A 16,763-nucleotide genomic window follows, 5' to 3' on the forward strand; every position below is an offset into this window, starting at 1 on the left:
ACTTCGTCTTGTGAGAAGCCTTCTCAGAACAGTGCCTGTTTTTATAGCTGAACAGATCACCTAAAGGTCACTTTTTTTTAATATTCGTTTTTTTTTTTTTATGTGATGTCCAACAAGCTTATGGTCAGGTGTTCAAATGCTTTTGGCAGTATAGTGTAGTACTGGTAATGCACTGCATTATGGGTGTAATAGTTGCTGGTTTTCTTTCACTTCCCACAAAGATCAAATTGTCTCCTAGGTGTCAGCGTGTGAATAAGCAATTGTGCCATTTTCTGCGATGAACAGGCATCCCATTTAGCATGTATTCTTGCCTTAAGCACATTCTGTTACCACACTGATCAAGAAAAGGTGATTTTTGAAGATAAATGGATACATTTGTAAAGTTGAGGATAGAAGTAACAATACTTGTAACAGTTTTATTTTACAGCCACTAAAAAAATAATTAGAATTTTAAAACATTCAGCAAAATTTTATTTTGACTATTTCATTTTTATTATGGGCAGGACACAACTCAGTTGCAATATTAATTTTCTGCATGTCTTTGGGAGGTGAAATTTATGTGGACATGGGAAGAGATGCAAGGTAGTGTGATTCTCAATTCTGGACCTTAGATTATTAGACCACTTGTCCTTGTATTTTGTTTCATACTCACTAAGCCCACTTCAACTCAACTGCAACAATTATGAACAATCAGGATATTAAAGCTCAACTAAAGCTTGCTCCTGGACAAAGAAAAAACAGTGGCTTTTTTCCTCACAGTCAACTAATTAAACAACTTGAATTTACTTGTACAAAGTATGTGTTCCATGTGTTCTATATATCAATATCAATGTAAAGAAATTGTTGAAATCCCAAGACTGTCATGACATGTTATATGGTCGAAGTACATGGACTCTTCACAATAAGCTTGTTAGTCATCCCACGTTAAAAACAATGGCAACAATATGAGGTTTTTAAGATCTAAATTTTTCTGTGATTAAGAGCTTTAAAGAGAGCAGTGTTCAGGGAACTTTCTAGAATTTCTTTTTATTCTGCTCAAGACCCATAATATGCTACTTTAGAATGTTTTCTACGTTTACAGTGCCTTGCAAAAGTATTCAGCCCCCTTGAACTTTTCAACCTTTTGCCACATTTCAGGCTTCAAACATAACGATATGAAATTGTAATTTTTTGTGAAGAATCAACAACAAGTGGGACACAATCGTAAAGTAGAACGAAATTTATTGGATATTTTAAACTTTTTTTAGAAATAAAAAACTGAAAAGTGGGGCGTGCAATATTATTCAGCCCCCTTGCGTTAATACTTTGTAGCGCCACCTTTTGCTGCGATTACAGCTGCAAGTCGCTTGGGGTATGTCTCTATCAGTTTTGCACATCGAGAGACAGAAATTTTTGCCCATTCTTCCTTGCAAAACAGCTCGAGCTCAGTGAGGTTGGATGGAGAGCGTTTGTGAACAGCAGTTTTCAGCTCTTTCCACAGATTCTCGATGGGATTCAGGTCTGGACTTTGACTTGGCCATTCTAACACCTGGATACGTTTATTTGTGAACCATTCCATTGTAGATTTTGCTTTATGTTTTGGATCATTGTCTTGTTGGAAGATAAATCTCCGTCCCAGTCTCAGGTCTTTTGCAGACTGCAACAGGTTTTCTTCCAGAATGGTCCTGTATTTGGCTCCATCCATCTTCCCATCAATTTTAACCATCTTCCCTGTCCCTGCTGAAGAAAAGCAGGCCCAAACCATGATGCTGCCACCACCATGTTTGACAGTGGGGATGGTGTGTTCAGGGTGATGAGCTGTGTTGCTTTTACGCCAAACATAACGTTTTGCATTGTGGCCAAAAAGTTCGATTTTGGTTTCATCTGACCAGAGCACCTTCTTCCACATGTTTGGTGTGTCTCCCAGGTGACTTTTTATAGATATTTTTGAGAAATGGCTTTCTTCTTGCCACTCTTCCATAAAGGCCAGATTTGTGCAGTGTACGACTGATTGTGTCCTATGGACAGAGTCTCCCACCTCAGCTGTAGATCTCTGCAGTTCATTCAGAGTGATCATGGGCCTCTTGGCTGCATCCCTGATCAGTCTTCTCCTTGTTTGAGCTGAAAGTTTAGAGGGACGGCCGGGTCTTGGTAGATTTGCAGTGGTCTGATACTCCTTCCATTTCAATATGATCGCTTGCACAGTGCTCCTTGAGATGTTTAAAGCTTGGGAAATCTTTTTGTATCCAAATCCGGCTTTAAACTTCTCCACAACAGTATCTCGGACCTGCCTGGTGTGTTCCTTGGTCTTCATGATGCTCTCTGCGCTTTAAACAGAACTCTGAGACTGTCACAGAGCAGGTGCATTTATACGGAGACTTGATTACACACAGGTGGATTCTATTTATCACCATCAGTCATTTAGGTCAACTTTGGATCATTCAGAGATCCTCACTGAACTTCTGGAGTGAGTTTGCTGCACTGAAAGTAAAGGGGCTGAATAATATTGCACGCCCCACTTTTTAGTTTTTTATTTCTAAAAAAAGTTTAAAATATCCAATAAATTTCGTTCTACTTCACGATTGTGTCCCACTTGTTGTTGATTCTTCACAAAAAATTACAATTTCATATCGTTATGTTTGAAGCCTGAAATGTGGCAAAAGGTTGAAAAGTTCAAGGGGGCTGAATACTTTTGCAAGGCACTGTACATGTTTGTTAGTTAAAGTACGCTTAAGGTTATGATTTTGCTGGAGCACCCATAGCCTGTAACCAAGAAAACGTTCTTACACTGGGCTGATGTTTCTTTTCAAAATACAGTGTATCACAAAAGTGAGTACACCCCTCACATTTCTGCAAATATTTTATTATATCTTTTCATGGGACAACACTATAGACATGAAACTTGGATATAACTTAGAGTAGTCAGTGTACAAATTGTATAGCAGTGTAGATTTACTGTCTTCTGAAAATAACTCAACACACAGCCATTAATGTCTAAATGGCTGGCAACATAAGTGAGTACACCCCACAGTGAACATGTCCAAATTGTGCCCAAAGTGTCAATATTTTGTGTGACCACCATTATTATCCAGCACTGCCTTAACCCTCCTGGGCATGGAATTCACCAGAGCTGCACTGGTTGCTACTGGAATCCTCTTCCACTCCTCCATGATGACATCACGGAGCTGGTGGATGTTAGACACCTTGAACTCCTCCACCTTCCACTTGAGGATGCGCCACAGGTGCTCAATTGGGTTTAGTCCATCACCTTTACCTTCAGCTTCCTCAGCAAGGCAGTTATCATCTTGGAGGTTGTGTTTGGGGTCGTTATCCTGTTGGAAAACTGCCATGAGGCCCAGTTTTCGAAGGGAGGGGATCATGCTCTGTACATGTTGGAATTCATGTTTCCCTCAATGAACTGCAGCTCCCCAGTGCCAGCAACACTCATGCAGCCCAAGACCATGATGCTACCACCACCATGCTTGACTGTAGGCAAGATACAGTTGTCTTGGTACTTCTCACCAGGGCGCCGCCACACATGCTGGACACCATCTGAGCCAAACAAGTTTATCTTGGTCTCGTCAGACCACAGGGCATTCCAGTAATCCATGTTCTTGGACTGCTTGTCTTCAGCAAACTGTTTGCTAGCTTTCTTGTGCGTCAGCTTCCTTCTGGGATGACGACCATGCAGACCGAGTTGATGCAGTGTGCGGCGTATGGTCTGAGCACTGACAGGCTGACCTCCCACGTCTTCAACCTCTGCAGCAATGCTGGCAGCACTCATGTGTCTATTTTTTAAAGCCAACCTCTGGATATGACGCCGAACACGTGGACTCAACTTCTTTGGTCGACCCTGGCGAAGCCTGTTCCGAGTGGAACCTGTCCTGGAAAACCGCTGTATGACCTTGGCCACCATGCTGTAGCTCAGTTTCAGGGTGTTAGCAATCTTCTTATAGCCCAGGCCATCTTTGTGGAGAGCAACAATTCTATTTCTCACATCCTCAGAGAGTTCTTTGCCATGAGGTGCCATGTTGAATATCCAGTGGCCAGTATGAGAGAATTGTACCCAAAACACCAAATTTAACAGCCCTGCTCCCCATTTACACCTGGGACCTTGACACATGACACCAGGGAGGGACAACGACACATTTGGGCACAATTTGGACATGTTCACTGTGGGGTGTACTCACTTATGTTGCCAGCCATTTAGACATTAATGGCTGTGTGTTGAGTTATTTTCAGAAGACAGTAAATCTACACTGCTATACAAGCTGTACACTGACTACTCTAAGTTATATCCAAGTTTCATGTCTATAGTGTTGTCCCATGAAAAGATATAATGAAATATTTGCAGAAATGTGAGGGGTGCACTCACTTTTGTGATACACTGTACCTTGTTAGGGACAGTAGTAGCCTAGTGGAGAGGGCTTTGGGATATCACCTGAAAGGTTGGGCCCTTGAGCAAGGCCCTTAACCCTCTCTGCTTCAGGGGTGCCATACAATGGCTGGCCATGCACACTGACCCCAGCTTCCAAATTAGCTGGGATATGTAAAGAAAACAATTCATTGTACTGTACATCTGTATGTATGACAAAGGCATTCTTCTTCTGATTACATTTAAAGCCCCCAGAAACATCAATGAATCTACTGCTTATTCTTTTATATTATATAAGATCAAGTTTTGGAGAAAATGTGTGTTTTTAGTACTTTTGTATATTATTTTGGAAGGACTAATCTTTTAGTTAGTGCCGGTACAAGGTTTTGCATCATAAGCAAAAGTCAGTTAAACTTGTGCTTTTAGTTATAATGCAGCAGTGCATACTTGAAGTAAACTAAAGGATATTAAAAGAAAAGACTGTGTATTTAATCACTATGCCACAACGTTTACTGACATTGTAAAACTTTCTTCTCCACCAAATGAGTAATCAACATTGTTGTATGGACTTGAGAGGGCTGTAGGGGCTTGAGATGGGCAATGGATTAGCACCCTGACCAAACTGTATTTTTGCATGGGGCAAGTGTTTTACTGTGGCACCAGGCCCACCGCAACCCCCACCAGCACGGCGCGGTAGGTAAATAAAATAAATAATTGAATATTAAGTTGCATATTTCCCCTGTAGTTCCCGGACTCACTGGCAGGGGCAGTAGTGTTTATCGAGCAGCAAAGCCACGCCTCCCTACACGCTCTTGACGCAAAGAACAAAACAAGTTTTGTATCCTAAAAACAGAGATGTTCCCTAATCCCTACAAACTATAAAACATACACCAGATTGAGGTTTTTCCCTACATTGTGCTATGTAAATCCACTGTATCGGCGTTGCTTGCAAACATTATTCGATTTGAGTGATCGGAATATCCTACACTAGGCTTCCTGGTGTGAATAATAAAATGGCAAGTTTTCTTAATAGTGTGCACTGTGTAGTGAACATGGTGCGGTTTTGAACGTACAGAAGAAGTGGGAGGTAATAGATTAGATCAGCTCCACTCACTTAAGTTTTGATATGAGGTAAACATGCCGAAGATACAAACAAAGCTAAAAGCGTTTAAAATCCGAGGCGCTGATGAGAGTAAAAAAGTCGGAGTAGCAGCTTTTACTTTAAAGGAACTGACCAAGAAATCATGCAGTTTACTCCAGGTATACTATTCCACTTTCATGTGTGACTTGTTCTTTTATTCAAACTTTGTAAACGTTACATTCAGCTTATATCTGAAGTAATGAAGTTTGGTTGGTTTGTTTGTACTTGGTTTTAGATGCCTGTGCTGAATGTGCAGTGTTGTTTGTATGAAGACGGTACAATACTAACAGAGGAATACTTTCAATTTCTGCCCGACAATACTGAACTGGTTCTGCTTTCTGATGGACAGAGCTGGAACGGAAGTGAGTGGCTTACTAATTTGAAAATATCATTCATTCACCTTCAGTAACCGCTATATCCTGACCAGGGTCGCTGTGGGTTCACTAGACTTACGTTCTTACTTGCTCAGACTGTAGAGCGAAGAAGAATTATTCATAAAATTACCGGAGGTTCGAACTCATGTCTCAAGGACCCTGGTGCTGTGTGTCACCCACACTACCTTTTGCACCACCTTGCCTTGCTGCCTTAATTAGAAAAAAAAAAAAAAAAAAAAAAACGTTTCTAGTTGTTGGCGCCCTTGTAACTCAACGTCAACCTAAACTCAAAATCTTTGAAACTCAACGCCCTTAGTCGAAAAATGTGTATCCTGAAACTCAACTTTTCCTTTAAACTCAACGTGTTTACCTTTTTTTTTTTTTAACAAAATTGATTTATTTAATTTCAAATGAACAATGAACAGCCATTTGTTAAGCACTTTGCTTGAGCGGTGCAGTAAAACGTCATCAAAGTGTAAATATGAGACGAATCTGCATTTGTGTGAAATAACAGTCAAATCCACTCTGAAAACTTTACATGTATCTGTGTTTAGCTGGATTTTCATTTTGTTTCACTTTTAAACTTGTGTTATACAGGGGTTGGACAAAATAACTGAAACACCTGTCATTTTAGTGTGGGAGGTTTCATGGCTAAATTGGACCAGTCTGGTGGCCAATCTTCATTAATTGCACATTGCACCAGTAAGAGCAGAGTATGAAGGTTCAATTAGCAGGGTAAGAGCACAGTTTTGCTCAAAATATTGCAATGCACACAACATTATGGGTGACATACCAGAGTTCAAAAGAGGACAAATTGTTGGTGCACGTCTTGCTGGCGCATCTGTGACCAAGACAGCAAGTCTTTGTGATGTATCAAGAGCCACGGTATCCAGGGTAATGTCAGCATACCACCAAGAAGGACAAACCACATCCAACAGGATTAACTGTGGACGCAAGAGGAAGCTGTCTGATAGGGATGTTCGGGTGCTAAACCGGATTGTATCCAAAAAACATAAAACCACGGCTGCCCAAATCACGGGAGAATTAAATGTGCACCTCAACTCTCCTGTTTCCACCAGAACTGTCCGTCGGGAGCTCCACAGGGTCAATATACACGGCCGGGCTGCTATATCCAAACCTTTGGTCACTCGTGCCGATGCCAAACGTCGTTTTCAATGGTGCAAGGAGCGCAAATCTTGGGCTGTGGACAATGTGAAACATGTATTGTTCTCTGATGAGTCCACCTTTACTGTTTTCCCCACATCCGGGAGAGTTACGGTGTGGAGAAGCCCCAAAGAAGCGTACCACCCAGACTGTTGCATGCCCAGAGTGAAGCATGGGGGTGGATCAGTGATGGTTTGGGCTGCCATATCATGGCATTCCCTTGGCCCAGTACTTGTGCTAGATGGGCGCGTCACTGCCAAGGACTACCGAACCATTCTGGAGGACCATGTGCATCCAATGGCGGTGCCGTGTATCAGGATGACAATGCACCAATACACACAGCAAGACTGGTGAAAGATTGGTTTGATGAACATGAAAGTGAAGTTGAACATCTCCCATGGCCTGCACAGTCACCAGATCTAAATATTATTGAGCCACTTTGGGGTGTTTTGGAGAAGCGAGTCAGGAAACGTTTTCCTCCACCAGCATCACGTAGTGACCTGGCCACTATCCTGCAAGAAGAATGGCTTAAAATCCCTCTGACCACTGTGCAGGACTTGTATATGTCATTTCCAAGACGAATTGACGCTGTATTGGCCGCAAAAGGAGGCCCTACACCATACTAATAAATTATTGTGGTCTAAAACCAGGTGTTTCACTTATTTTGTCCAACCCCTGTAGCTCAGGGTTCTGAGAAATTGTAAGAAGACAATAAGTCAAATAAGTTTGAGACAATAAGTCACGTTAAACTTTGTGCAACAGTTATTTATTTTTAACAGTTTTCAATTGTATTTCAGTGTTTTTGTTATTTTCAGTGTATAGGTGTCAAAAACAACCCCATTATTTTACATTTACATTTTACATTATTTTACCATGGAACGCATTAACAGGTTTCCCTTATGGAACTATCCTTATGGGAAAAATACCTTGAACCTCAACACCTGTAAAACGCAACGCCACTCCCAGAACCAATTGACATTGAGTTTCAAAGTACCACTGTAAATCAGTTAATTAAATAACCTTAAAATAGAAACATGATGGCAGAATATATCATGGACTGTAAATTATTTCAACGATATACAGTTGAGGTCAAAAAATTACAAACAGGGACATGTATGAAATGGCAGTATTGAAGTGTACATAATTGCTGCAAATGTTATGTTTTGTGTGACTAAATGACTGGGGCATATACTGTTTGGAACAATGACAATGTTTTGTAAAAAAAAAAAGTAACCCGATTGTTTGGTGTCAAATACATCTACTTAAATTATTTATTTACTGGTACAAAAAGTACAACAATGTCATATAATTTTGTGGCATGGCCTCCAATTTCCTTTTTATAAATTATTTTTGACTACAACTAGTGACCACCTGACCTGAATTTTTCTTTAATCATAAAATGATAGTTTTGACCCTGACAAAGAGACTATTGTTTGTTGTACTAGCCTTACAAAATTACAAGAATCCCAAAACTGACATGAAATGCTTGTCCTTTCAAATATATACAAATGTTGACTTTAACTGTGCAATATGTATTGTGATATTTTGGTTTGCTTAATAGTACTGCAATAAGAATGAAATGAATGAAGGTCAAGTTGGTCTGTTGTGCTATGTGGCCACTTTTTATTTTGAATGATCTGATAGGTGTAAGATAAATAATTATTTAAAAAATGAATGATATAATTTGTGGTGTTAATCCACAACTAGATGTAACATCTGAACCAGAAGTTTTGACCATTAATTAATATTTTAAAAAACTAAACCACCTGTGTATATAAATGTATTAATTGACTCTGGTTCATAGTAAAGTCATATTATGACATGGGAAAATTTTTGCTCTCTATCAGTAAACCTGACCTTTTGTTTCTCTCTTTCTTCATTACTAGTGGTATATGACCTGTCTCAGGTACTTGGTTTGAACAGACACACAGATGAGCTAATTACTGCAGCGCAACAGCTACTGACTGATGAACATTCAGCTAGGAGGAGAAAAATCCTTGGTGATCTCCTGTGTAATCTGAAAGATAATGCAGAGTTGGAAAAAAGGGAGGAGGATGAAGACTGGTTTAAGGGTAATTACAGCTTCCATTGTTGCTTTTTTTATAAATTCCATATGTCTAGACATTCTCACTTATTCATTCACAGTCAGCAGTAAATACCTGCTCTGCAGGTACTATGTGCCTGTGTTTTGCTGAACACATGCATGTCTGACTATTCCTGCTTTTTGTTATTAATAAATGAAGTTTAACTTTTTCCGTTTTTAGGAATTGACACAAGATTTAAAACCAAATCAGCATATATGAAGTACAACTGTGAGCAAAGGATACGTGGATATCTAAAAGAGGTAGCACTCTTAACCATCATTTATTTCAATTTTAGTAGGTTGGACAAAGGCTTAAGCTCTTGTACATTGTTTTTTTTTTTCTCATTAGGTGGATGGACATGCTCACACTATTCAGAGCGCTAAGCAGAAATGTGAATATCAAAAGGTGGTTGCAGCTATGGTAGAAAAGCTCAAATCTATGCGCTATAATGGCAATTACTTTGACAGGACAGACAAAGAGCTTCATCGGCTGTGCAGTAAAGAGGGCTGGTTTTCCTGCCAGGTAACATCATCACTACAACACACACAGTGGCTGACTGTTTACACTATTTGTTAAGTAAAATTACATATTTTTCACACTAAGTGCAGTCATACAGCGTAGATATAGTGGATTTTTTTTGTGCACATAATTGTGTTGTGAATTTAAATTTGAATGGCTATAATTGCCACATCAGTCGGAACCCCCCAGCATGCAAGGCACGCCACTCTACTCTGACCAACAAACGTCATGGCTGTGCTGGCCTGTGGCTAAGTATTTGCACTACTTCTCTACTGCTAAAATAAATATTAATTTATATTTTCAGTGTAAACATTTTACTACAACTCAAATTATAGCCAAATTCAAAATTGCACTAATGTTTTAGGTTTATGTTTTATGCAAAACACAATTTTGCATACAAGCAAACTACCAGCAAACTGCTTTTGAAATAAATGTGTCACAACACGAAGGCAGACAGGTCTGTTTTCTCCAAGATCATGTGGACAACCAGGCATGTGCGGTGTTTACTTACAGAAAATATGGTGCCAGGATGCACTGTGGGACGATCCATCTTGCAGTGTACAGAAGTCAAAGGATTTGCTGGTAGTGTCTTGGTCCTGGACTACTTCTTGTCTTATGGTTTCCATGTCGTAGTGGGTGGTTCTAATGTTTTGACTGATTAGTGTATATTCTCAGAAATAAAGAAAATTTTTGTTACTTTGAATCTTTAGCAAGTTGAGTAGTTATTTTAAAATCAGCTAAATGTATGCACTTACAAAATGATTTCTGTTAATAAATATATGTTTAAAGTCAAACTCTGTAGCCGTAATTGCAACAAAAATAAAATAGAGTTAAAAGGTGGCCTGTAGTCTTGGATGCAACTGAGAAAAAATGTGACAGGGCAGCTTTATATCTTGCACAATAGGTTTGCAGGTGAGTATATGAAAGGGTGCTTGTTTTAAAGCTGCATGACACATACTGTCAGTTAAGTGGGAAATCACTCCTGTCTTTTATTACTTATTGTTTATGACTATCTTTAAAAATAACGTTTTATGTGTTTAGCATTTTATTTACCTTTTGCTTTATCTTTGGTTTTAGGGAGCTTTTGATGAAAACATGTGTGAATCTCTTCATTCAATAAACCCATACGGTAACCGAGAGAGCAGAATACTTTTCAGCACCTGGAATCTCGACCACAGGTGAGCACAGGAAGTACTGAATTTACTGTGTTATTAATCCTGACAGTTTTAATAACAATTTACTGAATGTTTAAGTTTATAGGTTAGAAGTTAAAACTCTTCTAATACCAGTTGTTACAAACTCCTCTGTTGCAGGATTGAGAAGAAGAGAACAGTTATACCCACTCTGGTGGAAGCTCTGCATGGTAAAAAGAGCAGTGATATAAACCTTGATTATTTCTACAAACTGTTATTTACAAGAGAAAATCTGAAATTAGTTCACATTGTTTGCCACAAGAAAGGAGCTCATGATCTATCATGTAATTCACGTCAAATATTTAAACGGGGTAAAAGAGCTCACAAGTGAAGCAGATAGTAATCATCTCATGGATTCCAGAAATGACTCAGGGAATCGTTCATTTCTATTCAGTAAAATTATATATGGTGTTTTTAACAAATATTTTGTTATTTCATGTATTTGATATTTTAGTTTTTTTTAATTCCAGTACATATTTGAATTATGTACACTTTTGTATATTTTTTAAAAATGTAAAGTTAATCTGTGAACAAAGCATTTTCAGGTATTTTAAGACAATGTTTTTGATACACACAGGTTTTTGAAAAATGTCTTCTTTTATAGGTGTGCAATTCTGATTGAAATGCTTTAGAGATCCCCTGTGTTACCTGTGTACTTTTTATTCACTTGTACTAAATGATTTTTATAGCAGGGCTGTACAGATCCCACCCAGTACAAGCAGATTTTGTGTTCAGACTTCAGACTGTGTACACTCATTAGGCAGCTGTATGGGATGATTACCCATGAGTCCTTAATTCACAAGATTATTTTCTGTGAAATAGTATTCTTATTTTATTTTTAGGTACAAACTCCATTAACAGAAAGGATGGGAAACTTTCTAAAAATGCTATAAAAACTTTAACGTGTAAAATCACTCATATTTGTACATCACTCATTGTTAAATCAATCATTTAGATTTTAACTGATAAAAGTACAAGAAAACATTTTCAGCGTTTTCACTGACAAATCTAGTTGTATTTTGTAAATATAAAAAACCAACAGAATGTGACACCTGCAACATACTTAACAATTGGGACAGAGGCCAAAAAAGACTAATGTTATGCAAGTAACACTGATGAAAGGTTCCACAATTATTAGTTTATTGGTAACTGGTGAAGTCTTCAAGATTGAGTATAAAAGAAGCATCCACTAATGGTTTAGTCTTTAGATGGGTTGTCGTTCACCACTTTGTGTCAAATCTTATGAGAGCTTTTTCAGTCAGTTCAAAGTCGAGGTTTCTCACTGCGAGATCATCTACAGTTCATAATATCAGGGAGTCAAGGGAAATCTCAGCATGTAAAGGCCAAGGTCCATGTTTAAGCTTGTTTTTGGGGAAAACTGGCTGAAAATTGATTCCAGCATGACAAAAATGGAAAAGACCATCCAGACTGTTGCCAATGAAAAGTGCAATGTGTGTCAGCATGGGTGATCTGCATATACTGTATGTGAAAGTCCATTGATGCGGAGGCTTATTTTGGTATTTTGAAGAGACGTACGCTGGTAACCAGCTCTTTCCTAAAGTATGTTGCAGGCATTACTTAAATAAACAAAAAAAATGTTTGTCTGTTTTTTTCTCTATTTATGTTTGAGTGAAAACAAATTACAGATTTCAGTCTTTAATGCATTTTTAGAAAGTGTCCCAACTTGTCTGGAAATGAGGTTTACTTTTATTTCCAAGATGCTTAATCTCACAGTAAATTGTTTACATTCTTAAAAAGAAAGTTCTAGATCTGCATATCAGAGACATCAACAAAACAAATGCATTTTTAATGCCAATCAGATCTGTCAACATAACTAAAGCCAAATATTTCAGTTGGCTCCTGTGCTAGCATCATGGTACATCAGACATTGTTTCACTTTGTATTTTTGTTTAAATATGAATCAATAATAATTCTCTTGTACTAAAATGAGTGAGCAGATGCCTTTGATGCATGCTGTGAAATGTTCATTAATATCCCCGAATGTCATTAATAAATAAATTCTTACTGTTTGATACTGGAATTCTAATAATGTTAAGTAACTGTGAAAAAAAAGAATTTTGTACACATTTTTGTGTTACAGTGCTTTCACTGACCATACCTGACTACCAGTTTGTTTGTTTGTTTGTTTATTAGGATTTTAATGTCATGTTTTACACTTTGGCCACATTCATGACAGGAATGGTAGCCACTCATTACACAAGATTAATCAGTTCACAAGGTTATATCAAACACAGTCATGGACAATTTTGTATCTCCAATTCACCTCACTTGCATGTCTTTGGACTGTGGGAGGAAACCGAAGCACCCGGAGGAAACCCACGCAGGCACGGGGAGAACATGCAAACTACACAGAAAGGATCCGGGTGGCCCCACCTGGGGAAAACTGTTTTAATTTTCATCAACTAAATTGTGTGGTAGACATTTATTAGTTTTAAATGTTAAAACAATTTGGCATTTAAATATTTAAAATTGAAATAGTTTGTCTTGTCACTTGGAATAAATCATTTATAACAAAAAACACACAGTCCCATTTATTTTAAAGCCACAACAGTTTATTTCCATGCTGCATAAATCAGTAAATGCTTAATGATTTATTTTTTGGATAAACATTTTACAATAAAGGAGTATGATAATGAAGTACAATAATATAAAGAATGTTGAACATTCAGATATCAGCATGTTTAAACTAATCATTTGGTAGTGAAATTAGCACTTTGTATATATTACAAAAATATAGACATCAATTCCAACTTTTATACAGACTTGAGTACAAAATACATTAAAATGCCACATCTTTAAATGTTAGTGCAAATGTTCCATAGAACAGAACTAAGCAAATATCATCTCCTGGCAGTTTCAGATTTACATTAAAATTCAAACAAATTTAACATCAGACACTTCATTATAACTGATATTTTAATACAGTAAATGGTAGATATAAAAATGTAAAAGTAAAAACAAAACATTAGTGACACTAAAATACATTTTATGACAAAAGGCAGCTATTCAGTCTTTAAAATGTTTAGGGGTCAGTTTTTAAAAAGTGTTGCTTTTACTCTTATTTTCTAAGTTTGGCAGCATATATGCTTTAATAACTTACTTTTATTAATAGTGGAAATTTTAGAAAAAGAAAAAAAATGACCAGTTTTAAGTAACTTTTTATTTACATAGTTCAAACTAGAACTGGCCTTTCTTAAAGCTGACAGGTAGAAATTATTACTCACACATATAATAGACCAAAACTAAAAATAAGGGACTAAAAACTTATGTGAGATACATACTTTTTCAAAATAAATAAATAATAATAATAATATTGGTAAATATTGTGAACTAACTTTCTAAGATGTTTGATTAAATAAAGTTTATGGGTTCAATACAACATTAAAGAATAGCATTTAAAATGTTTTATGTAACATTTATGTCAAAATTGCTGAAAAAGCTCAAGTTTATGCACGTTTCCAGAAACAGTGGCTACAATTCTTAAAACTCTAAACACAAACTGTTAAATACTCTCTCTGGCAAAATAAAACATCCATGTTCCCTCTTCTCAAAACTGGTTCCTTCCAACACAACACCACACACAGCTATCATATGCTTATCTATAACAGCATTTACAGCACATCATGTATATGCAACACAAATGTCACCTATTGTATGAAGTTTCACCTATGCCATGAGAAGCACTACAAACAAAGCCGGTGCACAGATACAAAAAAGTAACAAAAGAAATATTTATTTCAGCAATTATGCAATTTGTACTCAGAATTGTGCTTTAAGTTTAGCAGTTTGGAGTCATGTTGTTGACACATGAGCTTTAAGTTTTCAGAATTGTGTGCATAGTTCCATTTCCGTGTGTATAAATTGAGGAAAAACAAACACAAAAAAACAATAGGATATTTATTAACGTCAGCTGGTGGGCTAGTCTGTCAAGTTTAAAACTGACCATGTTAGAAATTATTGTGGGTACGTCATATGAACAACAGATTAACATCTCAATTTGAGGTAATACTTAATTATTAATTTAACATGTACTGATGTGCCATTTCTGCAGTTTGCTTGCAGTAGCTTTTATTTTACAAATCCCATATCTGGAAAAGCTTTTCTTTAATTCTCTTACAACTTTAACTGACAAAAAGTACAAAGATTTCTGATGTTTTCACTGATCAACTTAATTATTTTTGTAATATAAACCAATTTTAAATTTGATGCCTGCAACACCTTCAAAAAAGTTTGGACATAGGCATGTCCCTCTCTTTACCTTTGTTTACATTTCCTATTATTAACATTTTGGGAACTAAAAACACTAAATATTTTTGTTGCAATTCTTGCTTGATACGAAACATTAGCTTTTCAACAAGCTCTCCTCTTTATGATGCACCATACATCTAGTCATATCCCCTACGGTAACCTTCCTGTGAATCATTGCTTGTGTAGGCATGAGATGTCAGCTCTGGTGTGCTAGCGTGTTTTACCGCTGCGCCACCTGAGCGGCCACCATACATTTTCAATAGGAGACAGGTCTGGACTGTAGGAAGGACAGTCAAGCACACACACACACACACACACACACACACACACACACAGTCTACAGAGCCATAATATAGCATCTGCAGAATGAGGCCTTCCTAAAATTCCAATATATGCCACCACGCCCATAGAGCCTTCATACATTATTTACCTTTGGCAAAGAGAACTTAACATCCATTTTTTTGTTTAAACAAGATGAACCTGACTACAACAAACTGAACTACTGACTACTAAAACAATCCGAGATAGACTTAGGCTCAGAGAACTATAAATTTCTTCGCAGAACTGTTGCAGTTCCACATAAAATTAATGTTTTGTTCTTCTGTAATAGAGTTTTAGGTTGCATCTCTTGATGCAGCAGCAAACAAATGTGACTATATGCCTTCAGACTGAAATTTCTTTTGATTTCCTGAATCATTGTACAATATTTACAGTAGACAGTGAAAACAATATGTGCAATCTTGTGCTGAAAAACTGACTGACAATCCTCTCACGAAGTTTGGCAGAAAGTGGTGAACATGTAGTACCCTCACCTGTTACTTACTGTCACCTACTTATTGTGGAATGTTTCAAAACAGCATAACCTGAATATTCTATCATTTTTTTGTTGTAGGCATGAAATTGAAAACATTGTTAATTATTTAAAACATCCAAATGTTTTTGGCAAAACATGTAAAGTAATTCCATTTGTCAGTTAAATAAACATTTAAGAGAATGAACACATCACACATTCTTGTTTTACAGCATTGTACAAAATGTGTTAGTTTTTAATAGCATTGGCTTTGGAAATGCAGATTATATTTACCAGTCGAAATATAGGTAAAATGATTGATTAACCATTATTAGGATCGGTCATTGTTAAAATGATAATTATCTTCCAAAAACATGTTATTCCAATCTCAAAAACAAAATGTTAGGCAAGTTGCAACACTAATCAAAGTATGACCCATAAACAGCATGAGGTTTCTGAATGAGGCACTTGATGAATGACATACACAGCATGCATTTAAAACAACCTGCTGCTCACATTAAGACAAGAATGTGTAACTGCACTAAATGCACCATGGAATTATTTTTTATGTCTGAATTATCTGTACTGTGTAACAGCTGCTCCAGCAAGATTCGGTATGTACTAGAACTGCAAAACACATATGATCATATTTTTAACTATATAAACACATAATTTAATCTAAATGCTATTTAAATGCAAGTGCTTCATAATATTAAAAAGGCTCTCTCATATACACATATAAACTATATGCAAAATATAAGCCTAAGCCTTTCTGTCAATTATAAATGTGCTTCTTTAAATGTACCTCTTCTGTTCCAGAGCTTGCAGTTCCATGTATTGAAAACAAAAGACATGTAATACAACTATAGCGTTTA

At 37.1% G+C, this 16,763-nt stretch overlaps 1 protein-coding gene across 1 annotated transcript; it reads left to right on the top strand.

Moving 5' to 3' along the window:
• Positions 1 to 5,491: 5,491 nt before the first annotated feature.
• On the top strand, positions 5,492 to 11,234 carry dffb (DNA fragmentation factor, beta polypeptide (caspase-activated DNase)). The gene is made up of 7 exons (XM_062998464.1): positions 5,492 to 5,614; positions 5,731 to 5,857; positions 8,920 to 9,105; positions 9,298 to 9,377; positions 9,466 to 9,639; positions 10,714 to 10,814; positions 10,950 to 11,234. Exons 1-7 carry the CDS (start codon positions 5,492 to 5,494, stop codon positions 11,158 to 11,160), a joined length of 1,002 nt encoding a protein of 333 aa, XP_062854534.1. The 3' UTR covers positions 11,161 to 11,234.
• The last annotated feature ends 5,529 nt before the right edge of the window (positions 11,235 to 16,763 follow it).

This window comes from Trichomycterus rosablanca, chromosome 7 (genome assembly GCF_030014385.1).
Source record: "Trichomycterus rosablanca isolate fTriRos1 chromosome 7, fTriRos1.hap1, whole genome shotgun sequence".
NCBI lineage: Eukaryota > Metazoa > Chordata > Actinopteri > Siluriformes > Trichomycteridae > Trichomycterus > Trichomycterus rosablanca.